Source organism: Camponotus floridanus, unplaced genomic scaffold, assembly GCF_003227725.1.
Source record: "Camponotus floridanus strain SB8 unplaced genomic scaffold, Cflo_v7.5 scaffold57, whole genome shotgun sequence".
NCBI lineage: Eukaryota > Metazoa > Arthropoda > Insecta > Hymenoptera > Formicidae > Camponotus > Camponotus floridanus.
The window spans coordinates 542,912-563,813 of record NW_020229736.1 but is presented as its reverse complement, the minus strand read 5'-3'; the positions used below and the strand labels follow the sequence as shown (position 1 = coordinate 563,813).

Genomic DNA, 20,902 nt, shown 5'->3' with positions numbered 1-20,902 from the left:
AAATTTATTCAACGCGACCCACGATTTAGTAGTTTGCTTTAAACGCAGTCCGACCTTCTCTAGGCCTTGATGGAGAAATGATGGGGATGACAGAGCCGGAGAGGCTTCCGGATTGATCTCCGGAACGTTTAATTAATTACGCATCGTTAAGCATATGATGGCTTTTATTAGTCCTTTATTATCGTTAGTGATTTAAAATCTCGTTTGTGACGATTCCGTTTTGCAGACTCGTAATGAGAACGGAAACCTATAATAAATAATTGGTCTTAATCGTACTGGGAAAAGAAGTATCTCATCTCCCGACAAGACGAGGAAACTCGTAGTACATTCGCGGAGCGAATACTCGAGAGAGATTTTCGCTCGGCTGACTCGCAGTTGCTATCATTAATTGGACAGACAGCGATTTCTTCATCGAGATATAGTCTTCCCTTCCATTTACCGCGTCGTAAGAACAGTGTAATCTCCGGAGAAAGAAGCGCGCGTCTTTACATTCGCGGAAAGTTTAGCCGTCGTATCCAGGCAACCTGGAATGGGATGAACAAATTTTATGAAAACAACCTCTAATTCCTAGACACCACGGGCAATCATATTAATCATCTGTTTTCCCCCTCTAATGCGGTATTTTATAACCGTGATTATATACACAAATAAATTATGCAAATGAATTAATAATCAATTTGTTCATTGCTGACCGCAGATGAATAATAATTATTCATTCGTTTATATATATTAATAGATACATATATCAATAGGATTACAAAATAGATGATATTATTGGTAAAGTCTGATACCATTTAGCGATAACATGAATGCTAGTGACTAAATTTTTGAAGCTTGCTAAAGTTTATTTAGTGTTAATAGAGGAATACAATTTAAATACAATTTAAAAATTAAAAAATATTGTTATTGTTAAAACTAGAGTCATTCAAAATATTAAATGTAAAACAATAAAATAATGAAATATAAGAAAAATAAATGAAAAGCATAAAAAAAATAACAATTAAATATCATATATCTTTTTTTTAATATTTCTCTTTAAAAAAAATACAAGTTTGCGTAAAAATAAAAATGTAACAAAATAATGAAACAAAAAATGTAAAACGCACATAATCTTGTTGCGCGGCACATCCGGTTACAAATCAGATCATTTGGAGGATCGTGCGTTGGCGAATAAAAATTCAAGCATGTAGTGTAAAAATATCGACTCGTTCGCGAGACGCGCGAGAGAGGCAGCTGTATCCATAAAATTTTCAGTTGCTTTTAATATACGACAGGAATTCGGTTTGTTTTTCGTCGAAATAAAATGTTTTTTCAAGCGAGCTCGCGCACGTGTGTGACGGATGGTATTGCTATAACTAAAATAACAACCTTATTTCACACGGCGAATTTCCATTTCGGCGGAGGGAGCCCGCATTCCCCATGCGTTTTCACCCTCCGGCGTGATTTACATCCGGCATGCGACCAACTTTGCTCATAATTATCCGTGTAATTTGACCAATCAAACGATACGCTCTCGAATATCGCGATATCGAAGATCCACGATTTTGGCATTTATCCCCCTACGCGCGCTCATAAATCTATAATTTGCGAAATTAATGCCGTTAGCCCCGCTATAACGACCGCTATACCGTGGCCATTATCGCCGCGAATACGAAAAGTGATAAATTTTTCGTAGCCATTCACTCTTAAAAAAAAAAGGGACGCACATAAAATATCGATTACTCGAAAGAGTATCGAAGCTTCTTTATTTCATATCGACGAGAATCGTCGCGAAGCGAAGATTTTATAATTTGACAGCTCGAGTATCGAGGGGGGAGAGGAGAAGGGAAATTGTGATACGATCCTTTCGAAAAGAGGAGCGACTGATAACGAGCGACGCGAACAAAGGCGTCTCCCGCGTTGTATCTCTTCCCTTTACTTGAGGCCGGCTCAAAGAGGGTGGCTCTGTCGCCGTTTGCCGTTAATGCAAACGAGGGATCAGCCCTGTGTTACTTCCGTTTTCCGGCCGAAGCCACGGTCGGTCCGGTCTCGTGGATCGTTATAGCCCCCTGACCGCGGAATAGGGGATGACCCGCAAGTCTTACCTCAACAGGCATAACGGGAATGCGCAAGTTTCGGAAACTGGCGAACTTTGCATGTGCCGCATCGATACTCTGAATTATGCGATGCTCGTGACTCGAATTCACCCCCCCCCCCCGCCGCTGAAATTTGCTCCCGCGATTCTCAGCGAAATAAGTGTAATAAATATTCCACCAGCTATATCCGCATGAAAGAATACTTTCGTCGGGATTTCTCGATCTGATGCAATGCTGTACGAGAAGTACAACTTAATTTAATTTCAGAAGGATACTTTTAATATCATGTTTAGTGGAGGTATGGTTATTAATAACTGCCTTCAACAACGTTAATTTTAATCTTACGCTCTCTTTGCTCTCTTTCATTTAATTTTTAATTTCTTTTCTCCTTAATTTTTAATTTTAGAGTGAAATTTAAGGTGAGATTATATTATAATTAAATGATATTAATAACATTTCTCATGGGAGAATTCTGTAATTTTATTTTGACATGAATTTTTTTAGAAATTTTATAAGGAAGTTTCCTCTCTTCTCTCTTTGTAATGAAATAACAGAAATGTAAATACAATGGGATATAGAATATCTTTTTTATTTACATACTATATTAATATGTTTCTGAAGATATTATTTTATATATTATTTTCATCATTATTTACGCGTAAATCTATTGTATCCAGAGTAAAATGAAACTAATAAAACATTATTTTGAATTTACAGAAATCCGAACATTATGGATCATCATGGGAGAAACGACACTCTTTTACCAGCTAGTAGAGAGAAGAGTCGATTTCGCACCTTGTCCTGGGAACAGTACGATCCAGTGCATCAGAAATACTTGGAAATCGGTAAGTAACGTCACATTTTTCTATATAACTTTATGATAAACATTACTTGATTTTCTTTAATTTACCAAAGCAGAAATTGTAATAGAGAAAAAAACGAAAGTATTATTAAAATTTATTAATATTTTTAAAATTTAAATTGTTATTAAATTTTTAATCTGAATTAAAAATTTAATTTTAAATTCAGATTAAAAATTTAATAATATTATAAATTTAATTTTTAATTCAGATTAAAAATTTAATAATAATTTAAATTTTATTCTATTTAACAATAATTTAAACTTTAAATTATTATTCAATAAAAAAAGTGAAAGATACATAATAATGCGTAAAATAATATTTTCGTAAGTGAAAATAATATTATCTGAATTTATATCCGATTAATTTAACAATTAATTTTGATATCAAATTTGCAAGTTTCTACGCTATATCATTTCTAAAGTAGCTAATTGCGAATTAAAATGAAGAGAGAAATAGTCCATCAATTATCGGCGCCGATAAAAAAATAATAACTCCAACTATCAAGCCCTTCCGAACTTGTGATCGCCATCGTATTTCCGATTCAATTTCACTGATTTGCCTACTCAGGACGTTAATAATTAGCGAAATGCTCAAACTTCTCGTGTTCGCGTTTATCGAAATTAAATTATCAGCGAATGCAAATGGCTGAAAAAGAAGGAAGACGCTCTTCAGCAGAATACTCACCGGGCAAAAATCGAGACCGTCGCTCGCGCGAGTGGTTCATCTTCGAGAGGGGGGACCACTCGTCCTTCGATTAGTCTTCACTTGGCGAATACGTATAGAAGAAAACGCGCTGGCTGCCGCGTTAGCTCGAATTAGAACGGGTCAGATCCCGGGCGAGCTTTCATCGTTTCGTACGTGAGGGAAGAAAGGACGGGAGATGAAGTGTCGCGCCAGGAACACGGCTTGCCACTCGTGTGGAGCTGTCCGAGTTCCGCGGAAAGAGCGACCGGAGACTTTCCACGATGCCATTTTTATTGTGACGACTGCGGTGTGCTCGAGCACGTCGCAGATGACGCGAAATGAGCCCTTTGACCTGAAAAAATACCTCCGCAGCTTATTCTGTATAAGCCGTTGACGTGGCCGCGAGAAATCAGACGGCGCACTGAGAAAAATCTTTTGATTGTACCAACAAGACGTATATGATTGAAAGCATTTTGGTTAAATCAAACAAGAATTTCTACTTATCATAATAAGACTCGATTTTTTATAACTAGAACGTTTAATACACAGTAAAAAATTTTGTGTTTTTAAATTTAACATATTTTACAAGTCCCAATTTATCCACTCTAATGTTAATTTAACAGAAGGTATATAAATAAATAACACAAGTAATATGTTTAAAAATTAACACAAAAGTGTAACACTTAAACTTTATCTGGAAATAAAGTTTATGTTAAATTAACATATTTATAATATTAAATTTAATTAAAAGAAAATGTTATTCTTATATTTTTATGATAAATAACAGAAGAGATATGTCGATTTAACATATGGAAACTGTTATATAGAGAAAAGTAACACAACTTATCTGTTTATTTTAACATATAACATATTTCATCAAAATTCGTGCGTTTACATATTAATTGTGTTGTTTTAACCTCTCAGGAACGGTGAATATTAACTCAACGCAGAAAAACGCAATAATAATATGTTACATTAACATAAGAGTATGTTAAAAATTTAACACAAAAATTTATACACGAGAAAATTTTAACAGAAATACAAAATGTTTTTTACCGTGTAGATTTTACTATAAGGATTTGGTTAGTATTTTCTGATTGGATCTATAAAATTTCTTGTCACATTAATTTCTTTGCTTGCCGCTAAATAGTGAGCCACTCTTAACTTAACTCATATTCAATATTTGCCATGAAATGTTTATAAAGAACTAGTATTAACATTAAATCCAAAGTATATTTTTTTTTATGAGCAGTAGTGCTAGAAAGAGGACGCTCTCTGATTGTGTGTGTTTGAACTGCATCCTCCTCTTGCATCACTGTTTATCAGTTTAATTTCTAACGAATTGAATTTAAAATAATTTATTCAATAATCTGGATTGAATTTATGCAATAATTTTGTTGGAATTCAGAATATTAAACAGACTTTTGAGCTTAGATGGAAAAAATTTTAGACGACTTGGTGCTGGCGAGTTTAGTATTATTAACCAGAAAATTTGATAAATTTAACAGGAAGAAATTAATCAGATTCATCTGGTAATTCCCACAAGAATTCTGGTTCGTCCATTTTCCAACAGACATACTGGTTGAATCTACCAGAATTCTAATTAATGCAACCAGATTTTTTTCTCAGTGCGGTATCAATTATTTTCTCAATTTCTCTCCAACGTCATCACTAATCGAGGGAGAGTAAGAAAGAGAAATTTAAAATTTGAAAGATGTGTGTCTCACTTGAGGTAAGAAGATAATCTTAACGAACGATCTCTGGGGGAATCTTCGCCCACCCTTTAGTTGCAACAATGAAACACGTAGGCCAGACGATTTCAAAATGAAAAGATCCTCATCTAGATCGCGCGAGAGACACGGCGGAAGGTGTGCTCGCCATTTTTCATCGGAGGGTCCGGTGAAAAATCGCATTGAATCAATAGCCTGCATTCCACGTTGCCCGACCCGACTCGAGTCGACTCGATTCTCCAGGACGTCCGCGCGTGATCCGAGAAAAATGTGCCGCGAAAATGGAACAGAAGGGCGAAGTGCTTTCCCTCTCGAGTGATTAATTTTTTCTTTTTTTTTTTATCTTTTTTTCCTTATATCTTTGCCCTTCTTATCTGGACCGAGTGAAAAGTCTCCCCTATCCCCCCCCCCCCGGCTGAAAGCTCGCGCCCCGGGAAAATGGGATTCTCACCAGAGATATCGACATTATATCCAGAGTGCTCGCTAGAATCTGCATCGTTAAAACTCGGATTCATCCTCGCATTTATATTTAAACGTTATCGCCGGAAACTATAATTTTTTTTCAAAGACAGAGGGAGGTTCGTTCTTGTTTCTATTAAAAACATTTTTAAAAATTCTATAGTCTCCCCAGCAAATATCAAATAACGGTTATATAACTGTCAGTTGTAATTTTCCACTCAATATAACTGTTACATGTTATGTAACAATTTATATCGTTCGAGCGGGAAATTACAGCTAACAATTACATCAATGTTACATAAATAATTATACAAATAATTATATAAATAATTATATAAATGCTACATAAATGTTTGCTGGGTCCTAGGATAAATTTTGCATCAACGTAACATTATTTTAATTCTATTGGGAGCGATGCTGTCGAATCACGTTCCTTCTTCTTTACGACTCTTCTATTTGAATCTAATCGCAAGATATCCGATGGAATCTCGCGAAATGCAATGAAACAGGATGATAACAACGGATATAGCCGTGCGCAATTTGAAAAACGTCGGGCATTATCGATGAGTCTGTTTCGAATTTTACACAGCGGAGAAATTCAATAATCTTTTGTTCCTTCGATTCGGTTTAATCTTCGATTTCCGGCAAACTCCGAAGGGGGATGAGTGGGGCGGGGTTTTCCCGAGCGAAACGAAAACAGCAATCGTCGATTCGAGTGGTCGTTGTTTTACGTCTACGGTATTCCGCCTTTGTTCGCCTATTCGCTCTCACCGCAGCATTCTCTATCTACTTCGCAATAGTTTTTGCCCCCTTTGCCCCTCTCGCCCCTCCCCCCGTCCCCCTTCGCCCTCCACCCTCTTTGTAGCTATCCCTTAATTCCCATATAAACGTGCTTCGCTCGCTAGCATCGGTTAACCTTCGTACAAGTTTCAAGGCATTGCTTCCGACTCTTATTTATGTTATAATTTCTTTACGTGTTAAATACCCTCGAAAAAAACTCCTGGTACTCGGATATGGTATCATGAATTAGATGAATTGTACGATTAAAAGTTAACATCTTGTGCTTGTCTCGTGTCTTTTGCTTCAATTCAATCTTCCTGAATTAAATGTCGTAAAAACTTGCTTTTTATTAATTTTCTCTAGATTCATTATAACATTGAAATAATTTTTAAAAAATTCCGGAATTTTGAAGTTAATTTAATTCTAATGAAAAAGAGGGAACTTTTAGCGCACTCAAAAGATATTATAATCTAATATCTTTTATAATCGCATTATCGGTCTTTGTGCTCCTTTTGTCTCAATCTTTTTGAATTAAAAGTCCTAAAACTTGCTTTTTGTTAATTTAAGGTTTATTATAATTGCTAATTAAAATCGGAATTTCAAAATTCTGAAATTAATTTTAATATATTGAAAAGGAAGAATTTTTAGAGATATAAAAAATATTCTAAGTATTCTTCTTAACATCTCTCAGTTTTTAAGAATTAAATCTCTTAAAGATTTAAAGGCAATAAATTTCAAAATCTAGAGACTAAAAGTAATGTGTGTAATTTCTGTAAAAAATAAAAAAAACACATATAGGCGAATTGTATAATAGGATCCTGTGCTTATTCTTTTGTGTTTCAATCTTCTTAAATTAAATGTTTTAAGAAACTTGCTTTTTATTAATTTAATATTCGTTATAATTGCTGTATTAAAATCAGAACTTTAAAATTTTAAAATTAATTAAATCCTATATTTAAAAAGAAGAATTTTTAAAAAATTCAAGAAATATTATCTAATACATCTTTAGTATTTTTTAATTTATAAAAATTGAATTTCCAAAAAAATTGCTATAGTTAAAATCGAGATTTCTCATAATTTTGAAATTTATTTATTTAATTAAAAAAGAAAACTTATATTAAAAGAAGGAGACTTTTTTAGAGAATTTAAAAGTATTATCTAATACATCTTTAGCATCTCTGAATTTATCTAATATATCTTTAGCATTTTTCAATTTATAAGAATTGAATTTCCAAAAAAATTGCTATAATTAAAATTAAAATTTCTCATAATTTTGAAATTTATTTAATTAAAAAAGAAAACTTATACTAAACTTATACTAAAAGAAGGAAACTTTTTTAGAGAATTTAAAAAGTATGATCTAATAATCTCTGAATTAATCTCTGAATTTCTAAAAAAATTGCTACAATTAAGACTGAAATTTCTCAGAATTTTGAAATTAATTAAATTAAAAAAATCTTATATTAAAAAAAAACTTTTAGAGAAAATTGGAAAGTATTATAATCTGATACGTCTTTAGCATCTCTTAATTTCCAGGAATTGAATCTCTTAAATATTTAAAGGCGATGAATCCCAAAATCTAGAGATCAGAAGCGATGTATGTGATTTCCGGAGCAAATGCAAAAGAACGGGAATGCTAAAACGGCTCTTCTATTAAATCAATGAAACATCAGGAAACGTATCTTTAATTAAAACAGTGGAAGAAGCTTGTCGACGTGGAATGCGCCGAAATTAGAGCAACCGCCGCGTATCGTGGCAGCAACGTCCATGAATAAATTCCCAAACGACCTATCGCACACGAGTATCGTTGATCCACGCACGACTCCACGCGCTTGTTACGCTCGCTATTGTTCGTAATTAAATCAGAGATCCCTTCGTATTTCCTTCTCCCTTTTGCCTTTGCCGCGTTGAAGGCTCGTAAAGCCACGAGCGTCGCTTTATATCCCGCTCGCGAGATGAACAGTGACATTTGACACGGGTGGACGCCGGTAGTCTCCTCATAACACCGTTAAACCATTATAAACGCCTACAAGATGTTTCATAAGTTTCGCGACAAGCTTGATATCATTCCGTGACATATTTTGAGGTGCTTGCCACAGAGATATTTTCTTAAAAATATTATGTATATCATACAAGCGATTGTTAAACTTATTTACCTTTGGAGATGCGTTTCGCTAAAACTCTTGGAAACTTTTTGCGGGAAAAATATAAAAATAAATTATAAATGAATATAAATTATGTGTTAATTTACAACATGTGTAAAAAGAATTTTCAAACTTTTACTGAAATCGTTTTCAGCAAAAAATTCTTCCAAAGGATGCAAGTTTGATATGGTTGCGTAACCAGTTGCGCGGTAAACATCCTGTACAGGATCATAGCACGAGAAACTCGTAATGGGCGAAACGCGGCGACGTGAAATAACGAGCTTAAATAGATTACGCGAAGATTACAAAGCAAGGCCAGCTTTTCGCATGTGAGTTATGAGATGACATGTCCTGGCTAATCGATCATTAGCGTCAATATCGACGCATCTAATGTTCAATGCTGAATCAGTAAACTCCACAATAAGAGCACAATAAAAATCGATGTTCATGAATTTCAAAATATTTAATTACATATTTAATTAGTTAGGCAATTAATTCATTATTTTAATTATATTATTTCAATTATATTTTAATTAATTATTTAATTTATTCAATTAATTAATTTTTCTACGTTTTAATTTGTGGTTCTAGTATATTTCCATGCAATTAGAGGGAGAAAAGGATAAAAGTACATGAAGAAAACTAATTTAATTCGACTTTCGTAACTTACGTATAATTTGTAACCCCAAGACGTTCATTTAAATTCATTAATTTTTCGTCCCAAGTTTACTGTATCAATAAAGTTGAGGGGACGAAAGTCGACTTCCCACAAAACAAGCTATTCGAAGGTTGCTTTCCCCTTCGGGCGGTTTCCTCTCTCGAAGAAACTCTTCCTTTTCCGGAGATTAAAGGCCGGATGAAATCTGGAAAGGCTTGAAGGCGGTGTCCCTCGATTATCGGTCGAATATAAAGCGCTAAACAGCAAGTTGGTCCGTCGAACTTTTGAAGCCTCGCGACTTTGCTCTTATCGAGATTAGCCCGGGCTGGGTCGGAAGTCCTCGCAGGGAAAGTTGGCAATTGATTACAAAATATTGAAGATGACACCCAAGTCTCGGGGCCCCGTTCCTTGTCCTTAACCGCCCCGCGCAATAAGTATCTCGGATATTGGCTCCCACCACCCTCCCCTGTTCATTTAACTTCGCTTCAGCAAATCGGGGGCCCGATGTAGGACATGCTCGCGAACTGAACACGCTGTACGAATTAATCGAACGGTAAATATTTGACACATCGTAGCGGAGTTCCGAGACTTCTAAAACTCGGAGGAGATCGGTAAAGAACGTAGTTTAAACGGGTCGGGAGTTCCACAATTTTCGCTCCACGGTGCCTCGATTAATTCTTAAAACCCTGCACGGGACCCTGCACTCTACTGCCGCCCCCCGCATCCCGCGGGAAGTAACAAGTTTTGCGTGCACGTAGTTATCCTTGCAGGGGCCATAACTTCAGCGCCCCTATCCTTCTTTTACTAGGGGCTATATTGTACAACGTTAAACTCACAAACTCGGCGGAGAAAGTCGCATGAGTTTTAATTAAGGAGGAATGTCTCCTCCCCCGCCCACCCTCCTCCTTCGCCTCCTCGTCTATAATTTACGTCCGCTCATATCGCGAAAATCACATGTGCATTCGAAAGTTAAAGCGGAAAGTTGTTCGGCCAATCCAATCGGTGCCGTAAACTTCGCGAACGGTTCTTTTTCGAGTTTCTTATGCGCGCTCGCGGGCGACAATGTTCGTTTCTTGTCAAAGTTTCCACCACCCCTCGCTGGCGTATCGCCATAGGCGCCCGATATCCCGCATCTATGTAAAATCTCTTCGGGAATTTACGTAACAGCGGCGACTGCAAGAAGATCCGTGGAAAGTTTTATCGCCGGGAAGAAGAAACGGAGCGAGGAAATTAATAAATCTCAAAGGAGGGATGATGACAGGATCGAAAAGTCGCGGTTAGATTAGGGAGTCGCCAATCCTCCGAGCTTAAGGTGTCCTTTTAAAAATGTCTTAAATTACAAATCCCGCACCGAGAAAAATCGTTTGATTATACCAACATGATTGAAGGCATGATTGAAGGCATTTTGGTCTACCAAAATTCTAATTTGGTTAAATCTACCAAAATTCTAATTCTAATTTGGACTGAGAAAAAATCTGGTTGCATTAATTAGAATTCTGGTAGATTCAACCAGTATGTTTGTTGGAAAATGGACGAACCAGAATTCTTGTAGGAATTACCAGATGAATCTGATTAATTTCTTTCTGTTAAATTTTCTGGTTAATAATATTAAACTCACCAGCGCCAAGTCGTCTAAAATTTTTTCCATCTAATCTCAAAAGTCTGTTTAATATTCTGAATTCCAACAAGATTATTGAATAAATTTAATCCAGATTATTGAATAAATTATTTTAAATTCAGTTTTGTTAGAAATTAAATTGATAAACAGTGATGCAAGAAGAGGATGCAGCTCAAACACACACAATTAGAGAGCTAACGTCCTCTTTCTGGTATTACTGCTCGTAAGAGAAAAAAATATACTTTAGATTTAATGTTAATACTAGTTTGGTTAAACAAGAATTTCTAGTTATTATAATAAGACTTGATTTTTTATAACTAGAACATTTAATAGATTTTACTCTAAGGATTCGGTTAATATTTTCTAGTTGAATCTATAAAATTTCTTATTTAAAATTTCTCAATTAAATCTCTATAAAATATCTATAAAACTAAATATCTATAAAATTTCTTATTTAAAATTTCTCAATTAAAAAGAATTTTTCAGGCATTTACCATCCGCTGTGGCTCGTAGACGCTAGTTTTCTTATCATGTTATTGAATATATAACGAGCCTAATTCCTTTCGATTTAATTTAAAATTTCTTGTTGCATTAACTTCTTTGCTTGCCACTAGGCAGCGAGCCACTCTTAACTCACTCAACTTGTATTCAATATTTGCCATGAAATGTATATAAAGAACTAGTATTGACATTAAATCCAAAGTATATTTCTTTTCTCTTATGAATAGTAGTGCCAGAAAGAGGACGCTAGCTCTCTGATCGTGTGTGTTTGAGCTGCATCCTCTTCTTGCATCACTGTTTATCAGTTTAATTTCTAATAAACTGAACTTAAAATAATTTATTAAATAATCTGGATTGAATTTATGCAATAATTGTGTTGGAATTCGGAATATTAAACAGACTTGTGAGATTAGATGGAAAAAATTTTAGACGATTTGGTGCTGACGAGTTTAGTATTATTAACTAGAAACTTTGGTAAATTTAATAGGAAGAAATTAATCAGATTTATCTGGTAATTCCTACAAGAATTCTGATTCGCCTATTTTCCAACAGACATACTGGTTTGAATCTACCAAAATTGTAATTAATGCACTGAGAAAGAATCTGGTTGCATTAATTAGAATTCTGGTAGATTCAATCAGTATGTCTGTTGGAAAATAGACGAACTAGAATTCTTGTAGGAATTACCAGATGAATCTGATTAATTTCTTTCTGTAATAATCAAACGATTTTTCTCAGTGTGCAACCAGATTCTTTTCTCAGTGCGAAAATCGCATCGGAGGCATGCAAATTATTAATTCCCATCTTGAAGCGAACTGTCAGTTTGGTTTAAACAAGCACTCCAAACACACGTCACACATTTCAACGCAACTTTTCGATATTTTCCAAATAGTATTCATTTTACCTCGCAGATTTTGCTGCATATTTTTTGAATAAAATTTGTTGTTAAATATTGTTAAATAAACTTTTAAAGAGAGGGAGAGGGATAGTTTTAACTTAAATGTACATCATACACAGGGGTTGAATCGTATCAATGTCATTGTAACGTATAATACACACACACACACACACACACACACACACACACGCGCGCGCGCGCGCGGATCCTTTTTCCATTAAATCCATTTAGGAATTACAAACAAACAGTTTTCGCAACTTCTCGCGTTGCTCGGTCGTGTCAAAAACATGTAACGAGTCATGCACTCCGTCATTAGAAACGCAGCTGTTTTATCTCTGGCACTTGTATAATAACGCGATATCTCGACAGGCCTCGAAGCAGTTTCGCCGCATTGATTTCGCGCCAACGGAAATCTATAAACCCATTACAGGATATCCCATGTAGGGCATAAATCGCATCACGTAATATCACTTGCAAGACAGTGTGCACGTGTGGTCGTGAATTACAACACGTCCTGTTTACATGCACTTTGCACCGGTGTGCATTGTATATGTATACAACATATCCTTCTCCTTATCTCCTTGCACCCTATATGCATCATATGCGATTATATTTATTCGTGTATTATATTCGTTACATATCTCTATTCTGAATATTATTAATATCTTATAAATTATTGTATAATCCCAGTAAACACCAAATAAGTTATATAACTGTTAGTTATAATGTCCTACTCAACAATATAACAGTTATATGACAGTTACATAACATGTAACAGTTATATTGTTGAATGGGAAATTATAACTAACAATTATATAAATGTTACTTGGTGTTTGCTGGAATTATAATTAGTATATTATATTTATACAATAATTATTACCATATTTTTTCATAAAAAAATTTATAATCATTAATTAATAAAAATTCATATAAAAATCATACACTTTTACATTATATTTGAAAAAAATTAAATCGTCAGTTAAGATTCATAACAAAAATTAATAACGAAATTTCTAAATGAAACTTTACTTGAGAAGGGATAATATTTTGTAAAATTCATATAAAAATCATACACTTTTACATTTGCATTATATTTGAAAAAAATTAAATCGTCAGTTAAGATTCATAACAAAATTTCTAAATGAAAACTCTATTTTAGAAGGGATAATACTTTATAAAATTCATATAAAAATCATACACTTTTACATTTGCATTATATTAGAAAAAAATTAAATTGTCACTTAAGATTCATTACAAAAATTAATAACAAAATTTCTAAATGGAAGCTTTATTTGACAAGGGATAATATTTTGTCCGGTCAGTTTAGTGCAAAGATCGCGCATGCGACTGTAAAACTACCCTTTGTAAAATCCTCTTTCGCAATCCTTATTCTCTGGGTCTTAAGCTGCCAAAACAACCCGCGCAAACTAGGCGAACTCGCATCCCCTCCCTTCCTCCATCAATACGTGAGCGCGTTTCCTCATACGGGAGGGCGAAACTAATGCACGTGGGAATTTCGATATATTACGACAGGTACCCTCGAGGAGCAAGGCTCAGAACAACTCGATGAAGCTGCCAAATTGTAATGCCGCGGAATTATCTCGGACCGTCGAACCTCGATTCCGCTTTCGCAGGACTCGCCGCGCGCCATAACTCTTACTTCAGTCTCCCAGGACAGTTGCTTCTTTCGCGAAATAGGGCGAAGGGTTAATTTATCGTGAAGGGAAAATTTTTACACAGCCAACAAATTTTTACGAGACAATCGAATCAGATGTAAAAAAGAAATCAGACTTAATTTTATTGTGACTGTGGACAAGATTTTATTATCCTTTTTTGCTTCCTCGATCTTAGTATTTTACAAGGACCATTAATTGTCGAACACATTATTAAGATTTTCCTCAAATTTCAATTAAAAAGGATTTATCGAAAGTATGCTCTTGAAATATTTCACGTATAAAGTTTGAGAGAAACGTGAAGAAAAGATATTCGCGGTCCAGATGCAATTCACGGATAAAGTTGCACTTTTCGGCCGGCGGGGGATGCTTTATTTTATCGTCTCGATGAGCGCGGATGGTACAACATTGGCGGTGCTTACGACTGCAACAACTTTCGTACATAAAAATAAAGGTAAGCCCGTATCTCGGTGAGGGAGGAGATGGGGGGGAAGCGCCATCGAGCCGGAGTCTGAGGTGCGGTAACTTCGTCTTTAAGTTCTCGCGAGTCCCCGCTGCAGTTTCCCAACGACCAGCAGCTGCTCTGGAGTTGAATGCAAAGACGCAGCCATGTGTTTCTTGCTACTCTATTCTTGCCGTCATTATATCCCACTTCCGACCACATCGCGGTATCGATCACCCAATTTTGTTACAATTATAGCTGTTAAAACGAAAAGTTTGCGTCGCCCCGGATAAAGTTGAAAGTTTCTTGCGAATTTCTTTCAATTCGTGTTGTTCATCCTGCGTTCAATCTTTCACAAAAAGTATACAAAAATGGGGGAAACATTCGATAATAAAAATATCAAATCAAATGAAATTTTTACCTTACTTTTTTTCGCTTCTCGTTGCAAAAGAAGCAAAATCCGATAAGAAGAGACATCGCGTTGAAGGATCGACACTTTCTGGATGCATTTAAAGTTTCAATTTAACACGGAGGGATGTACGCGAGAGAATTCCAGGATTTGAACAGAACCATCGATCAATTAACGCGCGGGAGTACATCGATCAAACTGTAGCCTTTGTGACAGTTATGCAAATGAAGTGCCAATTAATTACTTAGCACGTAATGAAAACCGCGTCTTCTCTATAGAGCCTCATTTCTAAGGCAGCTGAAGGAAGAGCAATTTTTTCGCGACTCAGTGATTAATCAGCGAGTGTGATGAAACTATTCGATTTGCCATTTGCACCTAATTTTTCACGAGTCGCAACAAAAATAACGACATCGATGAAAAAGAAAAAGAAAGAGAGAGAAAATTATTATTATTAATTTGTTATTGTTAACGTTTCAATAAATGGAGAAGAACAATAAAAAGTTTATAATTTTATTGCTAAAAATCTTTACATATTAATATACATAATTATTAATATAATTATTATGTATAATATTTTCATAAATATTAAATATTTCTTATTAGAATCTAATGTGGATATTAATATAATATTTAATATACAGAGTGTTTGTTAATAAGTGCGAAAAATTTTAAGAGATGACTCTTTGAAAATTAAGAGAGGTTTTTCATATAAACATATTCCTACATCCCTTCTTGTGGAGTTACACTCCTCCAAAAATGGAAGCAAAAATTAGATTTCTATTTTTTTCTCAAATTTGAAACAAGTTAAAGAAATGAAATTAGGTGGATATTTTCTACTAGTGAAAAGATTATTTATTAATATTTTTTTCAGCCTCCCATATTGTTATAAAAGGATGAAACTAACAACCTCTATTCAATTTTTTATTAGAATTTTTTAATGGGTCGGTATATGATCATCTAAAAATATCTATTAAAAAGCTTGATTTATTTAGAAACATTTTTATTTCTTTTATTTTTTTCATAAAATAAGTAGTTTCCAAAAAAAAAAATACGTTATTGTGCACAGCACAATGCTAAATAGTATAGGTTTCGAATTACGAGAAGTTAAATTTTAAAATAAAAATAAAATTAGAGTAAATGTTGGCAAAATTAGAACAAAAACAAAATTATAATAAAAACCTCAAAATCTAAAAAATAAAAACTTAATTTTGACACTCATTTTTGGAAAAGTGTAACTCCACAGGAAGGGATGTGGAAGTATATGTTTATATGAAAAAACCCCGTTAATTTTCGACGAAGAATCTCCTAAAATTTTTCGCACTTATTAAGAAACACCCTATATATTATTATATATAATCTTTTTATAAATACTAAATATTTTTTTTAAATCTAATTATTTTCTTTTTAAAGAATTATTTAAACATCGATTAATTAAGAATTATTTAAACATCGATTAACTTTTCGCAAATCTCGAAACCGTCGAATTGGAAGCTTCCGATACTGCAGTATCGCTATAAATGCATTTTCGAAGCTACACATGTCATATTGTCCAAACTGTCAAGGGATGTCCAGTGTCACGTGACATAAGAAGCAGGAGATATTTGTAGAAGCTTCGAAACTTTAACCTCATATGTGATACACGTTCCACCAGTCCAGTCATATGCAAATGTGTATATTATAAGTTGAGAGACGGGTAATCAAATTAATATTAAAATACATGTCGCACCGTCTGGATTCATTTTACCACGAGTTACAAAATTGAACATAATCTAACTCATTCTGCATTATGCACTATGCGTGTCTCCATCATGCGTATTTGACGAAACGCGCATTACTAAACGATGCATGGCTCCCCGTAGGATTCCCCCGCGGTTCCCCCCGCGGTTCCCCCCGCCCGTCCTAGCCCTCCACGAAACTCGCGGCAGGAAACGTCAAGCCATTTGACACGAGTGTCGGCGAATAATTGTCCGCCGACCCGGCACGAGTCGCGGAGATTAAAACGGTCGGGAAACCTCTAAAGCATCGATGGCGATGACGATGCTGATGAGGGTGCTTCCATTTGCAACAGAACGCACGAGTCCCGTCCCTCTGCGGCGTGTGTTTCGTGTTTACGTGATGCACGATCGTCCAATTCGTGCGTACGCACCCGGGGAGCGAGCATAAATTAACTTGTACTGCAAACAGACGCGTGTATTAGTATGTAACTTTCGTTGCAGCCGCTTTGCACTCTTCATGAAGAACCGAGTAAACGAATATTATATCAGGTACAACGGGTGTAATATACCCCATATTTGCTTAAATCGATGTAACATGCACTTTCGATGAACGCGGTTTATTGTTAGTGGAAATTTTATTTTTATTGATAATTTTTATTGATACTTGAAATTTCTTAATATTGTAATTAATATTAATATTGATTTATTCGAAGTATTTTAATTATAAGATTGTTTGGGAATATTAAAAGGAGCGGTGACGAACGCTTCAGATGGCTATAATCAATAAAAAAGAATATTTTCCTTTAATTATAAAATTCGATGAAACATGGAAATTTATATTTTATCTCAATAAAAATTGATTGAATGCATACAAGAATTGCATCTTTCTTCATTTCTTCTAAAAAAGCATTGATTTATTAATACCTTCGCCATTGCTTCTAGCAACGCTTCTTCGCCCTTGTAATTCTTTTAATAAGTTTTGCTCGTGGTCTGTAAAAAAAAGATAAAATGTATTATAATAATCTGCAAGAAAAAGATAAAAAAGTGTTATAATAGAACTAGGGGATATTTTCTTTGAGGCATTTTTGCATTTTTAAAGAAAAGTACATTCTCATACATATCGAATAGAAAAAAAAACATGTGTACTGTTACGGGTTATATTTTACAAATTATACTTTTAGAATAAATACAGTGAGAACATATATAAATTTTATGAAATTAAAAGTATGATATTGAAAATACTTGTCAATAAATTTTACAATTTTTTCTCCTTAAAAAATTGTTGACTCTGTCAATTTTCTTTAATGTAATCATCGCATTTAAAGCAATTCTGCACTGTCATTTATCGACTCGCATTTCAATAATACTTACTGATAAGCTTATTATGTCTGAGCACAAACGCGGGGAATTTTCCTTCTATGACGGGAAAATTATTACGCTATTTTATCCTAACAGAAAATCCTCGCTCGCTCATGATTTTCGCTTAGGATAATTTAATTTGGAACCAAATTAGTTAATTTGGAATTTTTGAATCGGAAGGAAAATTCGAAAACTCTCTTAACATCTCATTATGCTATTTTACATATTTTAATCTAGTGTTTTCACAATTTTAATCAGAAACAAAAATTAAAATATAATAAAATTTAATAATGAAGAGATGACTCTATTCAGGATGAAAAATAGCAGTTTTCACTCAACTTCCTTTTAATTCTGAATTAATTCTTAATCTGTTAATCATAATGTGTTAAATATTTTGATTGTTAATTTTTGCCAAGTTGCCAAGCTTTCAATCAAAATAGCGGACATTGATGAATTTACAGATTTTTGATCGATATTCCCACGAATGCTGAGGCAAGTAACGTGACAGGAAATGACGAAAGCAGGTTAGACAGATCGCTCCATTACTTTTTGGCGGCGTGATATACGAGTGCGATGCAATGTTGTTCAAACGAACTGGTATGCAGCACTTAATCACGGTATTACTGTGACAGAGTGCCGCTAATGCAATGCCAATTTGGCGTTAAGAATTAATGCGCTCACGATTGGAGCTTAGCGGTTTACGACCGCGAGATGCGTCAGCATCGATGACGCCAGAAGGATCGCAGTGCTATCGCACGGAAATAACGATAGCTGCGCACATTTTTACGCCACCGATTATATTGAATTGTAAATCATCGATTATTGAAAATCTGAAATGAATTGCCTCGAGAATTATACGTATAAAATTTACGCTAAACACACTGCATTTATTATGTAGAAAGAATAGACAAAGAGATAGATAGAGAGGAATATAAAAGAATAAAAACGTTCCTCGATGGTTTTGCAAAGATTTAACATGCAATTTTAATTAAAAATTGACAATTCTTAATTGTAATATATATATTATATGTATATATGACATATTATATATATGACATATTATATATATTTTTTGCTAACTTGAATTGACTTCAACTTTTTAATATTATTTTTACTATTACTTTAATATTTATTATTTTATTATTTTAATTAATTAGTTTGAAGGAAATACGCGTGTTTAAGAATCAAAGAAATTGTTATTTAATATGACTAGTAATTTTAGTTTAAAATAATCGATTTTTGAACGTAATGTGTATTAGATATATTTTTCTTATGATTTATTTGATTTTTTTTAATTCGAAGACATTTAAGAAAAATTGCTATGGAATTTCTTTGTTATTCCAAAGAATTAGAATATGATTATCAATTTTTATTCAAAATCAATGATTTTTGAATGTATAATATATGATTTCTTTTGCCGTTTAACTTGAAATTTTAATATTATTTTAATTAATTTTGTAATATGATTTTGATTATTTTATTATTTTAATTAATTAATTCAAAGCAAATACGTGTGTTTAAGAATCAAAGAAATTGGTAGTATGCGACTAATAATTTTAGTTTATAATCGACGATTTTTTATCGTAATGTATATTATATAAATTTTTCTTATCATTTATTTGAATTTTTAAATTCAAAGAATACATTTAAGAAGAATCAGAAAAATTGCTACGGAATTTCTTTGCTATATTCTTTGCAAAATTAGAATACGCAATTTTAATTTAAAATCAATCACTTTTTAACATCATGCGTATTATGTATGTTTTCTTTTGCGATTTTACTTGAATTTTTCTTAATATAATTCAAAGAATTGAAAGAATATGTTTGAGAATCAGAGAAATTGTTATGGGATTTGTTCGGCTTTGGATTTGTTCGCTTTCCACTTTTATCCAGCACGAAATTAGCCTTGTCGACACAACCATCCATGTCTTCGATAACGATTGATCGAAAGGACGACGCGTTCGCGCTGCCGCTGACAGGTTAATGAATGCCGTTTTCGCGAAATTAGTGACGTCGTGAATTTTCGAGCGTGCCTGAGACACACAATGGCTGTCGCTAATCGCACGAGCGGCGATCCGAAAATACGAATCGCCATCATTGCGCGCTGCTGTTCTTCATAATTTAGTCGTGACGAGAGCGAATCTATGAGAGGCCTTATTAACGCTGTTTAATCACACCTCTATAATAGATTAAATGACACGCCATTCACATCACTAAACAATAACATGATTATGAGGTGTCTTCCAGTTTCCATCATTCGATGGATGAGAAACTAGGAAAATGTCGAAGAAAGTGATAAATTTATATTTACATATTTATTTTACAGATATAATAAATATTTTAACAGGCGCACCTTTAAATGCATCATGTTTAAATTCGCAAACAAATCGACACTAGGAAAGAAAAAAAAATGGTTTTCAAGAAAAATGATCGACCATGATATTATTCTAAAAATATAGTTAAATACATACATATGATAAGTTACAGGTGCTATATTATTTTTAAAAAAAGTAAAAAAGTTATGAAACACTTATAAAATTAGAAGAAAAAGGAGGAAGAGAGGAAAAAACATCAGCCAACTTTTTGCGGAATATACTTTCACAGCCAGACGCAGGAATGACCAGTAATGACCGAGCATGTTCATCGTTTAAAAAACTAGGAAAATTTCAAGGAAAAATTCATATTTATATATTTATATAATAAATATTTTTTAATATATTTAACGGGTGCATTTTTAAAAACTTAGACAATCGCAGGAAAATCGACACAAGAAAAGAATGAAAAAAATTGTTTTCAAGAAATGATCAACCACATAAATACATATGAATAAACATAAATAAACATAATAAATTATATATAAATATATAATAGTTATTATTATATATTCTGAGGCT

General features: G+C 33.8%; 1 protein-coding gene across 1 annotated transcript in view; it reads left to right on the top strand.

Moving 5' to 3' along the window:
• Positions 1-2,797: 2,797 nt before the first annotated feature.
• The window catches only part of LOC105255866 (neuroligin 4-like), a 49,236-nt gene continuing 31,131 nt past the window's right edge, over positions 2,798-20,902 (top strand). Inside the window, exon 1 of the mRNA XM_025412789.1 lies at positions 2,798-2,920. Within this exon, the coding sequence (XP_025268574.1) occupies positions 2,806-2,920 (115 nt within the window). The 5' untranslated portion in view covers positions 2,798-2,805. The remainder of the gene's footprint in view (positions 2,921-20,902) is intronic.